This window comes from Macrobrachium nipponense, chromosome 12 (assembly GCF_015104395.2).
Source record: "Macrobrachium nipponense isolate FS-2020 chromosome 12, ASM1510439v2, whole genome shotgun sequence".
NCBI lineage: Eukaryota > Metazoa > Arthropoda > Malacostraca > Decapoda > Palaemonidae > Macrobrachium > Macrobrachium nipponense.
In genome coordinates this window covers 19677557-19698123 of record NC_087205.1, presented here as the reverse complement: position 1 = coordinate 19698123, position 20567 = coordinate 19677557, and the positions used below count along the sequence as shown (strand labels likewise).

At 40.8% G+C, this 20567-nt stretch overlaps 1 protein-coding gene across 3 annotated transcripts in view; it reads right to left on the bottom strand.

Moving 5' to 3' along the window:
• Positions 1-149: 149 nt before the first annotated feature.
• LOC135224397 (glutamine-dependent NAD(+) synthetase-like) overlaps positions 150-20567 on the bottom strand; it is a 141999-nt gene continuing 121581 nt past the window's right edge. For 2 of the 3 annotated variants that reach the window (XM_064263361.1, XM_064263362.1), the window contains exons 12-15: positions 18328-18550; positions 16393-16569; positions 16017-16158; positions 150-7187 (exon numbers count right to left, since the gene is read on the bottom strand). In XM_064263361.1, coding sequence (XP_064119431.1) covers positions 6877-7187; positions 16017-16158; positions 16393-16569; positions 18328-18550 — 853 coding nt within the window. In that variant the 3' untranslated portion in view covers positions 150-6876. The remainder of the gene's footprint in view (positions 7188-16016; positions 16159-16392; positions 16570-18327; positions 18551-20567) is intronic. The other variant, XM_064263364.1, reaches the window with a different exon arrangement.

The following is a 20567-nucleotide window of genomic DNA, read 5'->3' as shown; positions in this document are numbered from 1 at the left end:
AGTATTTCACTCTACAATACACTTGTTTTGTAACTTACTTTGTGCTTAGTATGCATTTCACACACACATTTGTGATTAGTTAACTAGTTAAGGTTTGATCAGCTTACAGTACTAATAATAATATTGAAAGGCTTGTAAAAATCCTCATAATCAATTTCTTGATTTATTAATATTACACTGGAGTTTCTTTACACAAACTTTATCATTCATTTTGGCATTGGCAGTTTTTACACATCTGGACAGAATCCATCCATTACATCATTCTCAGGTTTATTCAACATTTGTTTAAGGTGTTTGTTCTTCAGCCTATACATGTGTGACATTAGATAAAAGCTTCCACAAGTGCATAAAAAACATTTAAAAGATGAATGGTTCAACATATTTGTAGATTATAATACAGGTAAAGGGCTTCTGCATATTTTAAATTATATTTCAAAGGTAAAAAGCTAATAAATTTTAGTTAAAAAGATACAGGCATCAGCACATCTACAAATTACAGTTAAGACATGGCTAATGTTAATTGCAGATATGAATCTTCATAACCAAGCAGTGATTGAAGCTGTCCTTATCTAATCATTCTAAAACATTTTAAATTACAATTACTCTCATTTTATGTTTTAACAGCTTTAGACAAATTAACCAACCTTTCAATACTTTAGTGACCTCAAATGTCATCCGTATAAAATAAAGGAAAAATTAACATTACAATACATAATTTAACATTATGTAGACCTCAAATGTCATCTGTAGAAAATTAAAGGAAAAAATTAACATTAACAATACGTACATAATAAAATTAACATTAACAATACGTACATAATTTAACATGTAGCTTTGGAGTTACATCTGGAAAGTGTTGAGGGATGGGTTAACACCATCTAAAGCAAGTAGGGTTGTTCAAGAATAACAAATTCGTGTAAATAGCAATGATATCAGTGTAATAGGAAATATATTTATTTTTCATTGTGTAAATTTTACAATACTTATGAAATTTAATTTGTTTTTGGTTAATTTCAGTTATCAGGACAAAAATTTACAACAGTGAAATTATTATATTGCCAACCTTATTAAGAAACTAGAAGAGTAGGTGTTTTACCACTGAATAAAAAATAAGCTCAAAGGTTTCAGTATGTACTCCATAAGTATCATATTAAAACTTCTCTTAATGCCCAAATGCACCCTAAAGTAGTTATCTATATTAATGTCTTAACACTGCATATCTGGAATGTTTGACATGGACTAATAAAAATGGTCAAAATAGTCAAAATAGTAAGCTCTGGTTTTTTATATGTAATTCTATAGGTAATTGAACAGTATCTCTCAACTTTGATGTAGTATTTTAATATTCTGAAAGTATTGGATGCACCACAGAGGGAATATTGATAGTGATGTTTATGAAAGTTTGTCTGATATCCTGGTACTGGAATGGTTTGGTTATTCAGTACTATGGTGACATATGGTTAGAGGACAAAATTAATAAATTATTTATTAATAATAATAGGAAATATTAGAAATACAAATTAACATACTACGCAGTTACACTTGGTTAAAACATGACATAAATGATGTCCCAAATACATCAAAATAAAAATAGAATAAAGGATAAAATTAACACAATTGAAATATTACTAATAAAAAAGAACATTTTAATATTTAAAACTTGAAATATTTTACACATTGTGGAGTTACCAAGTATAAAAATGTGTGTATTTCTGAAGAAACTGTCATAAAAAAGCAATTTATTACAATAATTTTTATTTGATTACAATATTCTTGCTATAGTAAAATTTACAATTTAACAGTCAGGGTCATAAAAGGGTGAAAATACTGGTAATGTTGATAATCATATATGTATAACATTTAAGTTACTCCTCACCTGTAAACTAAGTTTTTCTGTAATCTGCTTATACAGGAATGAATCTTTGTGACTACATACATTTTTTTCTTTTCATGATACATTTGTTTATTTACTATTTATATATGACTAATTTATGCACTTTATTCACAGGTCATACACAGGAGTTCTGATTACTCTCTAGCAAAGAAAATCTTCTTCTGGGTAAGGCCTCTGGGGTAAGGATAGACTGATGGAAAACATAACCTTTGGCCTCTATGGCTCGTGGGAAATTAGTGAGTTATTTTATGAAAAAATACCATCTTCAATGCCAGGAAACAGTAATCTTCAAGTGACTTGTTCCACAATAAACAAAGGAGCTACCTGAAATTATTGTATTGTACAGCTGAGACTGCATCATTGAAATTAAAGCTGGTTGATGGTGAGGCACTAAGAAAAAATTATTATAAAATTATTTTAAAAATTACAATTTTTCTGCTGAATCTCTCTGGTAGAAACAGGACAACTGCCAACACATTGATATAATAATCAAAGCAGCCTATCTCAATACAACATAATTAGTAAGAGATTGATAGCTTTATAAAGAAGTACATGACATGTACAGTGGCAATATAATTGCCCAATGAACCAGTTATATTTTAAACCATGTAAAAATACTTTGATATAATAAGTTAGTCATTTGACAATATTAAAGCATATAACAATACTGTGCTGTTATACATAGACATATTGACCATACAGATCAAAAGCTCAAAAATAACAAAGTTCTTGTACTTTTTAGCAGTTAAAAAAATATATGTAAGTACTACTTTAAGCTTGTGTTAACAGAGTATAGTAGTAATTACTATTTTATCTACAATAAAGAGTAAGCAGTGAGACTTCAAAAACATTTGCATTACTTTAATGAATAAAGTCTACTGATGTCATCACAACCTTAATATATTAGTGTCAAACCATTTTTGGCTGTGTTCTATGAGCAATGAAAGGTACATATCAGATTACTGAGAAAAAAATTAAGGCAAGTGGTATATTTGTTACAAATAAAAATGCAGGGTGGTTATAGCATAGCATAATTTGTAAGCATAATTCCAGCCATCTGTATCTCATTTGCCTATGCAGATGTGAAATGATACTTTCAACATTATACATTTTACATTATACATGAGTTTTTTTTTATGATTCCCATTTAACCACTAAGCAAGTCTTGAGCATTGCTGAGGCAGGCCTCTCCCAAAGCTGTCTTAACTTTTATAGCCTGGAAAAATTACATATTTATAATAAAATAAGATTTTATGTATGCAACTTACCAAATAGTTGCATAGCTATATTTTCTATCCATCAGCAGCTAGAATTTTTGAAATTCTTGCGGTAGTGCTATTTTGTTTTGGCTAAGTGATACAACCCACTACTGGAGGAGAGAAGAACCAACTCAGCACAAAAATCGGTTGTTTCTGCCAGCTGTTACTGTCAACAGTGTTTAGCGGCAGTGGAAATTTTTGAATTATTTACTTCCCAGTTGATGACTTTGGACGATTTGGTGAAGTACTCTGATAAGTATTTTGGTAGCCATTTTGGCAACATTTAGCTCAGACAGGACTCATTTTGTCAAAATTGTCAATTTTGCCTTTCGATTAGACCTAGTCTTAGTCTTGAGTTTAGTAGTATCTTGGTATGTCCGATACTAGTTCTCAGGGTACTAGGTATTGCAGCAAAGGCTGCAATACAAGGCTTATCAAAGCATGTAATGATCTGCATTCAATTTCCACTGATTGTAGGGATCAAACTTGCTCTCCTCAGTTGACTTGTGGGGAATGTGCTCAGTGGGATGCAAAAACTTGGAAAACTGACCAGTCCTTAAATAAATTAGAAAGGGATAAGAAGTGGAAAGCAGCTTCTAGGGCTAGCAGTAAGAAGCTTTTAGCTAGTCAGGATGTTCCTGCTGGAAATATGTCTCTAATTCTTCTACTGATCAACTTCAACCTTCTCCCTCATCTTGTCTATTCAATCTAAGCCTAACCCTGGCTTTCTTGCATCCAAACCCAATCCCATTGCCAGCCTCGAAGTGCTAGTAGATCAAAATTTTCTGTTATGTTGCAAGCGATGGAGAAGTTTGGAGCATCTGTCAAGACATTAATGGCTAAGGTAGGTGGTGAAGTGAGTGCCAGTGCTAGTGTTGTGGAGGAGGTGGCTGTTTGTCCCGTAGATTCTCCTAGGCAAAGGTCCCTGTCAAACTCCCCAGCACCTGGGAGGAGGCATACTGGTAGCCCAAGGGAGGTCAGTAGGGTCTGCTCACTGACAGTCACCCCCTCAGGAGGTCCTGTTGATACATCCTAGGTCGCGACAGAGGGCCATTGGAAAAGCCTCTCTAAGGAAGTGTCTTGTCTTTCCTCGAGTATGTCAAGCTCTGAGGAGTCATACCCCAGGTGCCAATGGCGCTTTGTAGATGAGTCTCATCCATTGAAAACGAAGACTCGTAATGTGTCGCTTCCTCCTGTCCCCCCTAAGAAGGCCAGTGTTTTACAAGAGGACCAATGTCCTTGCAGCTTCTGGGACAATCCAGAACGATTTTCACACGATGACAACGTGTTAGAGGAACAACATAGTAAGAGGATACCTTCCTCTAAGATTCGTTCTTCCTCGTCAAGGAAGTCAACCTCTGGGAGCAAGTCTGAGGAGGCCATGGTGAGGCCACATTCAGGAAAAGTTCTGAGTGTCCATTGGCGCCGGATATTTACTTCCTGTGCTCTCTTCATCAGATGTTTCCTCTGTGTATGTGTCTAGCTCTAAGAAGCATGCGGCACCCAAACGTCTGTTGATGCCTGTGCATCCTTCTTGAGCAGAGGGGAACTGTCTTTCCTTATGTTTCTTCAGATATTCAAGAGCACCCATTGGCACCTGACCTTCCTTTAATGTTAAGTGTGTCCTCTGGTGCCGGAGCGTCCAATGGTGCAAGAGAATCTTCAACTTAAATCAAGTGATGCTGCCACAAAATTTGAATTTTTTTGACTGCCATGGTAGGAAGCTCTCAGCTATATGTGATTACTTGGCAAGTTACATACATAAAAATAAAGATTGCTCCAAGGTACAAGACTGCTAAGAAATCTACCACATTTCCTGCTTTCTAATGCTGAAGGAAATCTGAAGCAGATGCCCCTTTATATATACTACCCTGCAAGAAATCAATGGGCATTTCAGGAATTCACCAATGAAAGGCATATATAGAGTAATCTGGAAGTCTAACTAGAAGGCATGAATAACAATGGTCATCAATCACAGTTGGCTAGGTTTTAACATCCTTTGTGAATTACCTAATAAAATAACACCTTAACAAGGTTTTTCACCCACTGTGATAATGCTCAGTCATCCAAAGGCCATGGAGAACAGTGTCACAAAATGGAGTATTGTTTTTGTTTCCCAACACCATCTTCATTGGCCTATGGACCAAGGATTCATCACAACACTCAAGGTATACTATAGGCATCACATAATGTTAGTGAGAGCAACCTTTTAGGCTATACATAATGGGGTTATCACACAAGTCGGGTTTAACAAGGTTGAAGAATAAGATGTTGCTCCATTAATTGTCACAAAAACTGCTGACCAACAAAGAGTTATTGGCCTGCAAGAGGGAGCATATGTTGCCAAGGAGAAAGTCAAAAGCTCCCCAGGTGATGGCTTTAAGTAATCGTCGTATAATTTGTGGATGCCATTAACATCATAAGAGGAGGTAAATTCTCACTTCGAGGAATGCCACTGTTAGATGTTCAGTCCTTGCAACCTTACAGCTATGTGAAAATGCTGGAGAAGAAGGTATGACAAGCCTGGTACACTAAATCTCATCATTCTTCAAATGTCTTTTTACTCGCTATCCTCTTGTTATGCATTCCACCTTTCCTCAACCTTTGACTTCAGCATTACAGCATTAGAGGCTTCTTCTCCTCCTTTGTGTCAACATCCATCCTCTCCATGACTGTCATCTGGTCTGAATCCTTCACTGACCTCAACTGTCTTTCCCTTCAACATTCATCAGCTTTTGATAATGGAAAAGACTAGCCCAAGCACATTACTGATGACTCTGCTTGGATGGACACTGGGAACTATTTGTTCACATAGCTAGTAACCCTATTAATTTATGACCACAAAGTTTACCATTCACCAGCACACCAAGCACCATTCCATTAAAACCCACATCCATAAGCTTGAAAAGTGACCTTTAAAGCAATGTTACAGTAAAGACATCCAACCAAAGTTTCCAAAGATAGAATCTTGTGAAACCCTGTACTGTGACAGGTGAAATAAAAAAAGGCATTAGCCAATTATAGAAAAAATAAAATTATATACTGCAAGAAATTTTATGGGTAAAGCAGCAATATAAATCTGGCATTGGTGATTTTAACAAAGTAAAATATAATGAATCCAACAAAACAGCACATTGTTACTAGTGGATATAAATACTATTCTGTACAGCCTTGAGGAGTACAAATAGTTTCAATAGTATTACTTTTTAGCAGCCATGATGCTTATATATATAATTTGTTCTGTACAGATAAAAAAAATCATTGTACAAAATGAGAGTTGTTAAACTTAAAAGTACTATTTTATTTAAGAATCTAAAACAAATGTGTAAACATAAGAGGAAAAATTACATCACTGACTCATAAAACACAGCAAGTAAAAATAAAATATATACTTTATGCAGTACTATTTAAAATAAAATTAAGACTTGGCTAAACAATATACTAAGATTTCTTGCACTATCCTTCCATAAGTGGAAATGCCACTTACAATATGTCCTGTATTGATACTTTTAAAAAAAAAATGCTAAATTCTGACATTTCTAAAAAGCTCGAAATTGATATTTGTAAAAGGTGCTAAATTCTGATGTCTTTGCATTTTTTTAAAGCTTGTCACACAAAGGAAATTTGTTTTAAAACCTGTCCTTTATATACAGTAATCTTTTTGCAGTAGCACCAAATAATTTTAGCTTCGGTGCTGTAAACATGATATTCCCTGAGAAAACTTTATAAATGAATGGTTGTGGTGTGCTCATACATTGCTATGGGCGCTGTATCTCCACATCGGAAAGACTTTTGAGCTGGGTGATCTGCTGCAGGTATGTATATAGAAGACGAGCCACTTCGTTTTCTTTCTTCCTTCATAACTTCATTGTCTGAAGTAACGACAAGACTTCCACCTGTCTCCCTCTCGTGGGATAAAGCAAATTCATTTGTCCCTGACATACACTCAGATTTCTGTATGGAAGAGGCATCTGCAGTTTTACCTGATGGCCATCCAGAGACCTCTACACCACGACGAGGTGGGTCATTACCTGCTGTGAAGAAATATAAGATTTTATTAAGGTTTAAAATGTTCTCAAGATTTTGAGATGAAAAACTAGAGCTGTAATGTAAAGGAACAGTTTTATCTATATAGTATCATCTTGCCATAGTCTGTGAAAAAACAATCTGGAAAACATTAGTTACTACTTTACCCCAGATAAGAAGTCCTTCAGTCTTAAGATGAACATATGGAGGCTACAAGGCATGAACTGAATGTAAATGGAGGTGGCTATGAGACTTGAACTAGATGTAGACATTACATTTTGTATATGTATTAGAAAGCCTTGGATGAGTTGTTATTCCTACACAAACCTTCCTATCTATGTCCTAGGTTTTTTCTTAAATTAATGAACATTATAATATGTATATGTATTAGAAAGCCTTGGATGAGTTCTTATTCCTACACAAACTTTCCTATCTATGTCCTCATATGGGAATACAGTAAGTACTATTTGTCTTGAAAACAACACAAAGATTATTTTTAGCATCCCTTTGACCCCAACTGCATTGCTTTCTACATTTTTACTTCTTGTCCATTACATACAGTCTCTCTCCACTGAGATGCTCAATTTCTCAATCTGTGTCTCTCCAATTTTCATGCAAACACTTAAAAATCCACAACCATAAAGTAATGACTTTCCTAATAAGAACTTAAATAATAACAAAAAGAACTCTGACACTTTACTGGTACAAGCATTTGCCACCTAAAGTTGGAAATCACTACTGAAGAAGATAAAAACTTGTGCATCAAGTAGTACACGAACTTTAACCATATCAAACAATAAAAAAAGAGAGAAGCATCATAGATATAGAAATATGGTAATATAGCACATCCTTTTAATACAATGTTACACAATGGCTACCCTCATGACTCAGTTCCCTTCTGAAGGAAAAGCTATATTTGTTCTTACACAATACACCAACCATCAGTCCTTTACATTAGGAATTACTTTTGGCGAACCAGGAAAATGGTCGTTAAACTCTTGAATAAGATGGTTAGGCAGGAACTACTGTCCAGTAGGCAGGAATACACACCTACCTGGATGTAAATGTAAACATTCCAGTTTGCTTTTAGTAGTTATGTGATGCAGATGCATTTTCGTGAGCTATGTATTTGCCTGAATGTTTTGATATTTATTAATACAGGCAGTACCCAGTTATCGGCGAACTCTGTTAAAGGCGATCCGGTTTTAGAGCACTTGTCTACCCCCATAAAATTGGTAATTTATGATGCCACAGCAGGCCAAGTTTCAGTTATCAACGCCATAAGGTGCTGATAATAGAGTTATGGCACCATAATGTACCTAACAGAGGCATCATTAACTGAAATTCAGCGCCATAAATGGCCTAGTTTCGGTTAATGGCGGTTTTCTTTTATCAGCACCCTGCTGAGAATGGAACACTTGTCAATAACTGGGAACAGCCTGTATACAAACCCACGATTTGTTATAGCCTTGGGTAGGCCATCTTCCCCCAGTATGTCATGGAGTTGGTGGCCAAGGGCGCAACATTCGCTCCCCTATCCTTCATCCTCATGTCCTCTGCTTATAGAGGACGTGACTGTATATCTTTTGTGACTTGTGCCGAGTGTTGCTCTTCAACCCTTGCACTAAGGGCAAGTTTGCCAGGAGGAAACTTCAGAGAAAAGTTGCCGAGTGTCTTCAGGAAGTTTTTTTTACTTCAAGGGACTCCTCCTGCTCCGTAAGGCAGCTCCCCTCAGAGTGAGAGGAGTCTCTCTCTACTAATCATATTTGCATTTTTCTTCAGGTTGACAGTGAGCATTATAGGTGCAGCAGTAGATGTCTGGATTTTCACAACTGGTTATGCTAGCCTTTAGGATTTTCAACTTTAGCACTCCTGTATGCTGTGGCATTGCCTCTTGTTGTATCTATGGTCCTGTCTATTACTGCTGTGGCTCCTGCCCCAGCTGCCCTGCTTGCTCCTGTTGCTGATACTGACATTCCTGTAGCTCTTGCCAGCTGGGCCGCTCCTGTATGTTCTCCTGCCTCAGCTGCCCTCTGGTCATTCCTGTGCTACTCCTGATGTTCCTGTTGCCAGGGCCGCTCCTGTTGTGCTCCCTGCCTTAACTGCCCAAAGGATATCTACTATCCAGGTCTTGAATCCATGTAGCTGCCACGTTGCCCAATGGCTCGACAGGCAGCCCCCACCAGTGCAGCAGCTGGAGGGAAATGCCACTCCTACTGTTCTCCCTTCTTCCCTTTGCCCTCTTTACTTGAAGGGAAAAAGGGTAGCAACTGGGTCCGAGCAGAGGAAGAAGAAGGCTAGTATTTTCCATGGGTGCCATTCAAAGACTGGGACTTCTTAGGGGCCAAGGAAGAGCTAGTTTGATCCGAAAGTCGAGCTGCAGTGACACGCAAAGAACCGGAGGTCTTGGTCAAGGCAGTCATTATTCTCGCAGCACTTGTCCACCACAGCATCCATCAACTCTAGGGAAGATAGAGGAAGAACCCAGCAATGGTCCGTTAAGTAAAGTCAATGCTGACTCGGGAGCAAACTGAGAAAGCAGCTGCTTTGGATACTCTGAATGACCACAAATCCATCCAATTTGCTACAAAAGAGGGACTCTTCCGCAGTAAGCTGCTGCAACAAGAGACCTGGGGCTAGACAAACCAGGTCCAGGTCAAAATACATAGTTGGCAAGGACCTCTCCGAGGGCATGTAATAGCACTTGTGACGAGGCAGAGGAGGAGGAAGTATATTGCCCAGAAACAAGATCATTCACTTGGTCAATTACCCCCTCAGCAAGCGCGGACCATGGCAGCCCCATCAAAATTTTGGGTTCCTTCTTGGGGCACCAAAAGGATTCAAGGCGTAATGGATAATCCACAGACAAGGCTGTGGTCCTTTCCCTGAGATCACTGTGCTGACAAATTAGCACAATGATCTCTGAAAACGTCCTCTGTATCTTGAGGGTGTCCACATCCTGGAGGAGAGGATCCTCAAATCCTTCCGGTTTGCAGTCCTCCTGATCAATTATCCCTACAGGAGGGAGAACCTTGCCAGATCCATGACCCTTCCTGCACTACGATTGGGCTGGGCCAAGAACTGAGCCAGGGACGTAGGCCTGAGTACTAGGACTCCGATGAGAACACTTGTCAAAATTCCTCCTCTCCAACTCACGCCTCATAGTAAAACCCCAGGAGGTTGACTGGATAGGTGAGGAGGACTGGGTACTAACACCTGTCTTGTTAGCAGAACTGACAGGAGAGGTGAGCCATATGCAGTCACCACAGGAGGGCAGAGAGGTTCATGCAAGCGCGCCGAGTACCCAAGTCGAGCTGAGCACTCAACTCGGTAGCAAAGCCAGACTGATCGTGCAAATGCAATGGGGGCTGGGTGGAGTCGAGCGAGCAGCCGGCCAGCAAGTACTTGTGCTCTCCTCATGACATGCCCAAGACTTCTTCAAGGCCTCTGCATTTGGCAAACATGTCTGGGCAGGGGACCTCTTTACTCCTCCAGATGTTCGGTTACAGACCGAGGCACTGGATCAGGCACCTGGCCGAGTACTGGCAGGGAGAGGCGAGGCACATTTGTGTCTCGACTCTTTCCCTTGCCCTGTGCCCTCACTGGTACTGAGAAAGGTCTCTCTGTCCATAGTTTGGGATGTTTGAGACTCCTCAGAAACTTGAACATTCAGTGTCTCAGTTAGACTGGTCACCCGACACAGCACCAGTCTTCGAAGATGACTTCTTGGAGCCGGTGACATGGGCATGGACCAAAGTATGTGCACCCTTAGCTTTCGAGACGCTAGGCCTAGGCAAGACTTGCAAATCAGTTCCCAAACCCGAAGGTGCGGGAGAGCCGAGGAGAGAACCCTCTGCTTTCCCTGTGGAGGGAGGCAGCCCCTTAAAAGTTTCAAGGCAAGACTTGTTGGGGGAGGGGGGGGAGATGAAGCAACCTTCTTCTTCCTCGACCGAGAGGCCTTGGAAGAAATAGGGGAGGAGGCAGCAGACGACAACGACAACTTCCAGGAATTCTTTGTCACCTTCTTTAGATAGTGGTCAGGTCCTTGATCCAGGCAGGAGCAGCAGGCATAACAGGAACAGCCAGGGGCAGAAGGAGCAGCAGGAGCTGCCCAGGTAACAGGAGCAGCATGAACAGGGAGAGTCTCCACTACTACAGGGGTAGCGGCAGCAGTGGAAACAACACCTGTAGGAGCAGCAGTCACAGCAATGGTAGGTAGAGACACAACAAAGCCAGGAGGTAGAGGTACAATGACTCGAGGGGCTGGCAGAAGTACAGCTGTATCCAATGCTACCGAGTGAGTGGTAGCCATCGGGTGATGACAGAAATGCATAGTTGGGAACTTGGCAAAGGCTAAGGTAGTCATGGTATTGGTAGGTGCTGTCTCCAGTATATGAGTCACCACAGGCTTGGTGAGGTGAGTCAGCAGACTTGCATAGAAGGAGTTCCCACAAATCCTAGCAAATGCCAAGCCGCCAACAGGTCAGACGGTTGCTCCTCCACCACACCTGAAGAAGAAGAAAAGTCAGGTTAATGGAGGGAGACTCCTGTTGCTCCAAGGGAGAATTGTCCCCCTCAGCATGACCTGAGACCCCAAGCAAGGGGGATGCTCTGATCACCCACTTCTTCTTCATCCTCATTTTCTGATGAACTAGACAAAGAAGAAGCCTCTCCCAAAGGAGAGGAGAGGGAGCAATGAGGGGAAGCTTGCCAGGAGAGAGAAACAAAGACAAACAAAGGGTCAGCTACCAAGGTAGTCGTTGGGGGCATATAAGCCTCAGATGACACCTTAGCACCCTTCCTCCGATATCGTTTCCTCCCTGCAAAATTCATGCATTGCACAGGCAACCAGAAGCGACAGTCGTCACAAGGAAGTTCAGGATTACAATCACGTCCCTTGCAGGATGTGCAGAGGGCATGAGGGTCAACATCGATAGATGATCTGAAGTTATTGCAACCCTTCCCGCCAACCCCAGGGCACACGCTGAGAGGTAGCAGTCTTAGGGGTAGGCTTATTAGACTTGTGGGCCTGCATTGCAAAGACACGAATATACCAGGGCCTGCATTGCAAAGACACGAATATACCATACAAAAACAAGAAAGACCCCACCGGGAAAACACTGCTAGCAACAGTTGGGCAGAGAGCGAAGAGTAGACACATCTGCATCAGATGATGGCGAAAAGTAAATTGAAATGTTTACATACAGGTAGGCAAACTCCTGCCAACTGAACAGTATGAACTATGCAGAACTACCCTGTTTGGAAGTCTAGCGACCGTTTTCCAGCTTCAACGTAAGTAATTCCTAATGTAAAGGACCAAAGGTTTGTATGTCGTGTAGGAACAATTATGGGTTTAAATCACAGAAGTTTTGTTAAAAATCACAATTTTTGAAAGTAAATTGTATTTTTCCTTACTATACAAACCTGAGGTCCTTTGCATAAGGAATTACTTTCAGCGGAGGCTGGAATACAGCCGTTAAATTCTTGAACAAGGTGGTAAGGCGGTAACTACTGTCTGGTACCAGATGTAAACACTCCACTTTGCCTTTCAGCCCAGGTTTCAGATTGAGGGGTGGCATGAGGTGGGCATTAATGTAAAGGACCTCAGATTTGTATGGTTAGGAAAAATACAATTTACTTTCAAATCACACTTTCAAAAGTGTGATTTGTTCCTACACGCTAAACAAACCCTCAGTCCTTTACATAAAGAAGACATTGATTGGTGGGAGGAATGTGAATGAGCCTCTAGAACTGACTGGAGTTCTGCACACCTGGGCTATTCCTCCTGGTTGTAAGAGTGAGGAGTGCCCTGCCTCTGACAACTTGATCGGAGTATAGAAGCGCATGATCAAGAGTCAGACTTCCGGGCCTTTTCAAAATGAGTGAGGAATCATAACTCATCCAAAAAAGGGCTGGGAAGAATATTTAGAGTCAGAGGCATTAATGCAAAGTTCTGGGTGCTAGTCTCCTTCCTCCCCTTGCTAGTGGAAGGAGCAGGATTGCTTTATGATTCCGATAAGAAAAATAGAAAGGAAGCTCGATATGTAAACTTACCGCATCAATCGCCCGACCAACCAGTGTAAGTTTGAGTCCTGTCTTCAACCTGAAGGCAGAGGAGTAGAAGAACAAGGAGGGGAGGGTGGAGAGGCCAGTCACTCGGATCCTTCTTTCCTCTAGAACCGCACACCATAGGCAAGATGCAATTTGTCCTCTTGAAGAGCTAGGTAAGCAAACACAATTTGTGAGCATCCACCACTGGTCTAAGGAAAAAAGGTTCCTAGGACCTGTGGGCAGATCCGAAGGAAAAAAAAATATGAATGTGGTCATAATGAGACTGCATCTATCTTCTATTCAAACATTTATCTCCGAGTGATGAAATGTAGCGTACCCATCCACTGGCACTGCTCGCTCTCTGAGAGTGAATAGTGGACGTATCCAACTGCAGAGGAGTTTCTCACGATCTTGTAAGACTCGCCCCTCCTGGTGTAGCCATAGGAAGTAGAGGGAATATGTGAGGAAGATCGGATGCTCTCGCTCACCTTGTTAGCAGAACTTGCAGAAGCAAGTTGCGGGCAGCCATCAACCTGCAGTGATGGCCGTTGGCCGTAACACAAGTCTACAAAAGCGTTATTGTCCTGGAGAAACGCTTTCCTGAGGGTGGTTACCAAACTCCCGCATGGCAGGAGAAACGTTCGCCGCCACTGAGACCAGTCAGTCTCTACCGTCCTCCAGCTCATCCAAATCCTCATCGAGGCCGAAACCTCTAAAGGACAATGGGGGACCCCCTACGGGTCTCACTACCTGCAGTCCTGTAGGACCATCACGTCAACCCTGGGTACCGAGCAATCACCGCGAGAGCGATCACCAGCAAGGCGTGAGTCACCTGATCGACTCACTCCTTCCACTCCGTGCCCGAGTTGTGACAGTAAGCAGACTCAGCATCACCGACTCTAAATGTACACGAACATGGAACTAGTCTTAGGGGTAGAACCTCTAGGGCTAGCAGCAGAAGTGTGAATGGAAGTTTATGCTCCTACAGCTCCTGACACGCTAAGCCCTGGGACAGCGTGACGGTTCCTGTTCCCAAAGGAACGGGTGAGCCAGCGGGAGACCCAACCACCTCCTCAGTTCGAGGCAGACCCTTAGAAGTCCTGTGACGAGAATTCTTAGAGGGGGAGACTACCTTCTTCTTCAGCAGAGAGCCTTAGAAGTCGAAGGGGTGGAGGTTGAAGAAAAATATGATGATTCCGAAGAGAAAGATGATGACACTTGATGAGCTCTCTTCCTCCTCGACCTCTCCAAATTCGGCAAGACTTCTTCTACAGGAGGAGGTACATTTACCAGCTGGAATAGAGTTAATATTCACAGGGCAGCGGCGAAGGCTTTGTCCAGCGACGAAACTCCAGGATAGCAGCGGCAAACGAATATGATCTCCAGCATGGGAACAGTACACACACTCTAGTACCAATATCACAGCATGGTACGAGTCACAGGTATAATTCCAATGTTAGGAATAGTCAACATGAAGGGATTTCAAACCATATACAGTGGGCCCCTGTATTCGCGTTCTCTGGATTCGCGGACTGAAACATTCGCGGATCTCTCTCGGGAATGTTTCCCCGCATTATTCGCGGAAAATTCACGCATTCGCGGTATTTTTCTATGAGAAATATCCACAGATTCCTGGTTTTTTTTTTTATATCAATTTCATCATAAAATGCACTTTTTGTGATAAAACTATTAAAAAAACCATGTATGAAAATTTTTAGTGTTTTTTCTTGAGCTTTAACTAACAAAATAGGCTGTTTTTAGCATTTTTCTACGCGTTCCAAACATTCGCGGGTTCTAACTATTCACGAAGGGGGGGGGGGGGGGGGGGGGGGGGTGGGGGGGGGGGGGGGGGGGGGGGGGGGGGGGGGGGGGGGGGGGGGGGGGGGGGGGGGGGGGTCTGGTACGCTGTAATCAACTATATCAACACTGTTAGCCTGTAAAAGAAAGAAAATATGATTTTAAAAAATTAGGATAGTCCTCTCCCAGCCAAGGGCACCGCCCTCCGAAATAAGACGAGATCCCTCAAACACTAACACCTCACGCCCTCTCCTCTATTTTCGTCTGATAAGCTGGCAAAAAGGACGAAAGAGAAGAAGAAATACCATAAGAAACAAAGGACAAACCTCTGAAGTTCCCCTCGGTAATTTCCAAAGCGTAAGTGTAAATTTTGGATGAACACGTCTCTTCTTGACGTTAAAGGGCAAAAATGTAATAATGGTGTTGGCATACCCTTGCCACCTACACTTGACACAAAGCCAAAAGGCATATTAATTATTAAAGTCAATTAATTATTAATATCAAACACAGTATATACATATTTATTCAAAATAACAAATTAAAGATCCCACTGGGAAAATCATAATTAATGGCTAGTCAGCAAGAGCTCACAAACATGTCTTCATCAGAAGACAGCCAAAAGCGAAGTGGAGTGTTTACTGCCTAACCACCTTGTTCAAGAATTTAATGGCTGCGTTCCAGTCTCCGCTGAAAGTAAGTCCTTATGTAAAGGACTGAGGGTTTGTATATCGTGTAGGAACAAGCTGCAATTCATTATTCTGATATACAGTACGTATATACAGCTCTACTTTTTTTCATTTTAAAAGGACAAAAAACCCTTGGGTTCCTTCCAAAAGAGTTAAAATATTTTCCTACTACGTAACTAGCATTTAAATTACAAGATAGTACATATTTGTATACTAACAGAATAGTACATATTTGTATACTAACAGAAAATTACTAGATTTAAGAGGCACAGACAGTAATATTCCAGTAGCTAGCATATATACCTGATGAACCAGTAAATGAGCTGTTGGATGCACGTGAAGAGGGTCTAGAAAATGAAGCAAGTGATCCTTCTCTATTGGATCGTGTGGAACTGCTCCGTTCTACTTTATCTTCTCGACCTTTACTAGTCTCCAGTTTTTCGACCTAAAAAAATAGAGAAAATGCCAACTTCAATGTGTGAAGCAATCAAAATGGCCATGAAATTGTAAATATTTAAACAAAATTTCATAACACACTAATAATTCCTGCTAGAATTCTGTACTATTTAAATAATGCTATTTAAACTGTTAGAATAACAGCAATTGTTTAAAATTCCACAACCATTAAAACAATTAATTCCTTATTGCAATTTAGTAAAATATAGAATATGAAACTTACAGCTTTATCTATTGCTCTGAATTGCCACACCCATCTATAGTTGTAGAGGAACTGTCGGTGATCAAAGCGATGGTCATCTGGAGAATAGGCTTCAGCATGATAGGCTGGTGTTAAAACTGTCATTTTGTGGCGATTGACACTGTACATACGGAAAAAGAACTTGACCTTCTCTGCTACCTACAAATGAAATGGCATAAGCTAATTTAAAGTACTACTATACTGGTAATGAGTTGTAAAACAAACAAAATTTCAGATACTGAAAAAAAATTACTGAATTTATTTGGATAGGTTTAATAAAAATAAAAATTTGATTCTTAATCAGTTTCTGGCCAACATCTCAATAACTATATCTATTCTTATGTGAAGATGCAGCACACCCTTCAATAATAAATTAAATGTATGTGTAATATGTTTTCAAACATAGAACTGAATCATCTGGAATAAAACAATGTACTTTACCAGATTAAAAGAATTTCACTATACTTTACCACATAAAAAGAATTTCACATTAGAATTAAGTTTAATCATTATCTCCCATGCAATAGTAAAATCTCTTGCAGTTGCCATGCTTACTTATTCCTTCAATCAACCAAGCAACTGGGATAAAAAATAACCTAAGAAAAACTGACATTCAATATTACATTGCTATCTGTTTTGATCCACTTGTATCATATTTTGCAGAATATAGTTGGTAACATTTTGGCTACATTTTCAGCAGCTATTCATATGAAGAAAAAATGTCCATTCCAACCTACTGTTCACAAGTGAAGAAGACAGTCAAGAACTACACACATTGTAAGTTCAGAGTTTACTTAAGCATTATTTTAAAATTAAAATACACCTACTACTTCTTTTACATATTCATCTTTTGAGTACATGTACATAAAGCTAAACTAATGGTTTATTTATGATTAACTTTTTATATTAAAATTGCATAATCAATTTTTTACCTTTCTATAGCACCTCAATTCCATAGAAAGTTTAGTTGAAAGCTGGGAACAGCTGATGATTGTCATTTTGTTTATCATTTACCACATTTTCCTTGCATTATCCAGTCTTTCTAATTTTCTTGTACGTTCATTTATCTTATACAACATAAACGTATTCATAAAATTATGTTGAACATTTTATTGCTATAAAATTTCTAGCTATAAAGATATGCCTCTCCTAACCATGGCCAGAAATCCCGTCACTATGCAATAACCCACTATAAAGTGCCTAAAATAATTTCAATATATAACTTATTGTTTTAATCATTACTGTTGCAGACACTTGATGTGAATGTGGTTGGAGCTGAAGAATCATGAACTTGTATTAATATTTATATGAAATACAGATCCAGTAGGAAAACTGTTAAATTCAGTTTTATGCATTATGACAATGAAACTTACTAAACTTTCACAATAAAGCAGGAAACTGAGTTCTACTGAAGTGATTCCTATGCCCTGAAATGGTGGCCTATATCAACAGACACAGGACTTCAGTCCCTAACTTAACGTAGTGACCATACTTTCATTACTTGAGCCCCATGGAGGGGAGGGGGGGAGTGCCATCAATGCACCTTACACGGTGCACTTTTGGCATCCTTAAGGTTCTTTGCAACATCACTTCGGCCTACAGCCGCAACCCCGTTCATTCCTTTTACTGTACCTCTGATCATATTCTCTTCCATCTTACTTTCCACCTCCTAACAACTTTTTCATACTGCAACTGCAAGGTTTTCCTCCATTAGAGCTTGAAAACTTTTTACTCTCTATTTCCCTTTTAGTGCTGAATGACCTCAAAGCTCCCAGTGCTTGGCCTTTGGCCTAAATTCCAATTCCAATTCATTACCCAAGTTACATTTAGATAAACATAAAAACAAGAATCTGGGTAGCCATGGGCTACAAAGCATAAGAATCATAAACGTGCATATTTTTTCTTATATTTTCATACCTCTCTGGGTGAGCACCAATCAGACCATAAATGCACCAGCTTTCCAAACATGGAATATGGACCACAGCATTCAATCTTCCTCAGTTTGCCATATGTAGAAAGTTCGTCATAAGTCATGCCCATATCAACTTCATCTGTCTGGATTAATTTTCCTTCTTGCAAAGGTTCCAGTTCAGCAGTTGGTGGAGCACCCAATATTTCACTCAGTACAGGAAGATTCAATCTATAAATTAATACATAAAGCAATAAAAATAATGATTTTAAAAAAATATAATACAGTGAAAACAGAAGCAGTTATAAATGGGAAAAATACACATACAAACAAACCTTTTGATTTACTTATGCTGTGTCTGTCCAGTTCATCTGAATAATAATGTACCGTACTATATTTCAGTGTACTATAAGACAACCTTTAGACAAGATGAGGTAAAAAATTACTGCAAATTTTGATGAATTCCTCTCATATCTGTACTATAAAATGACTGCTCAATTACAAAACCATCTGTGTACAGGTTTGTATAATTAGGAAAAATACAATTTTCGACAAAGTTATTTGTTCCAATATGTATACAAACCCTCGGTCCTTTAACAATAGGAAGACTCACTTATTGGTGGGTGGAATCTGAGTCTTAGGAACAGACTGGTGTTCGCCCGACCTTGGTTCCCTCCCTGGTCGTAAGAGCAAAGGGAGGGATCCTAGCCTCTGCCCAGCTGATCGGGGTGTGCACTGCAGGATCAGTGGTCAGACTTCTGGACCATATTTAAAAGAGGGAGGCAAGCGTACCTCTTATAAATAGCAAAAAACACAAGAACTAGTTCCTACTTCAAGAGCCAATATGAAGTCATGGGTTTGTCTCTTGTTGGCTTCCACTCCCCACCTTGTTGGGAGTGGTGGATAAATACTCCTATCCATACTGAAAGGGATAGGATGGAACTCAGTCGTGTAGCTTACCTGCATCTGCTTCCTGTTCAGCGTAGTGACAACCGCGGCCCTCTGCCCACAGGTAGAGGAAGAGAAGCCAGTCATCATGCTCTCTTTCACTCGTCCATTCATGCAGTCACACAAGGATGCGATGCTGTTCTGTCCGCTCAGGTGCTGGGTAGACTACACAACTTGTTGAGCAGCTACCACGGGTCCCAAGGAAAAGGTGTCCAAGGACCTGTGGGTAATATCCCGAAGGTAGAAGGAAGTGAAGGTGGTTTGGTTGGCCCAAACCCCTGCCTTCAGAACCTGCGCCATGGAGAAGACCAATACCTCTGACTTTGTGAGCTCTCAGACGAAGGGTACGGGTGTCGTCATTACCATCCGCGTCGTACGCCCTCCTGATCAGCTCACGCAGCAAGAAAGAAAGTGTTCTTGGAGACCTCTTTCTTGGTAACCCTGGTGTTAACGAAGAGGCATCGACACTCAGGCTGAGGTGCCAAGTTCTCTTCAGATAGCGCCGTAGCGCCCTCACAGGACAAAGCAGCATCTCATCCGCATCAATATCAGTGAAGTCCTTCAGGGAGGGGATCGTGAAAGACTCGAACCGGTCGTCAGGGACCGAAGGATTCTGTGTCTTCGCTACGAAGTTCGGGACGAAATCGAGCATCATGGATCCCCATGGCCTGGAATCCTTAACGTCGAAGGAAAGACCATGAAGTTCCCCTATTCTCTTTGTCGATGCTAGGGCCAGCAGGAAGAGGGTCTTGAGGGTCAGATCCCTGTCTGACGACTCTCGGAGTGGCTCAAAGGGTCTTTGAGTCAAACTTCTAAGGACAAATCACATCCCACCCCGGGGGCCTGAGTTCCCTGGGTGGGCAAGACCTCTCGAAGCTCTTCATAAGGAGGGAGATCTCGAAGGAGGAGGAGATATCCACTCTTCGCAGTTTAAGGACTAAGGCCAGGGCGGCTCTGCATCCTTTAACTGCGGAGACGGAGAGGAGCTTCTCTCGGCGAAGGAAAACGAGGAAATCCACTACCTGCTGAATAGTGGCTCTGAGAGGAGAGAGACCCCGTCCACAACACCAACCACAGAAGACGGACCACTTTCCCTGGTATACAGCTGCAGAGGACTATATGAGGTACCCAGCCATCTCTGTTGCTGTGCTGCGAGAAAAGCCTCTCGCTCGCAAGAGATGGTGGATAACAGCCAGCCGTGAAGACACAGGGACTCGACCGACCGGTGGTACCATTCTACGTGTGGCTGGCACAGGAGGTTTTGCCAGGGGGGAATCTCTCGGTGCTTCGGCAAGCAGAA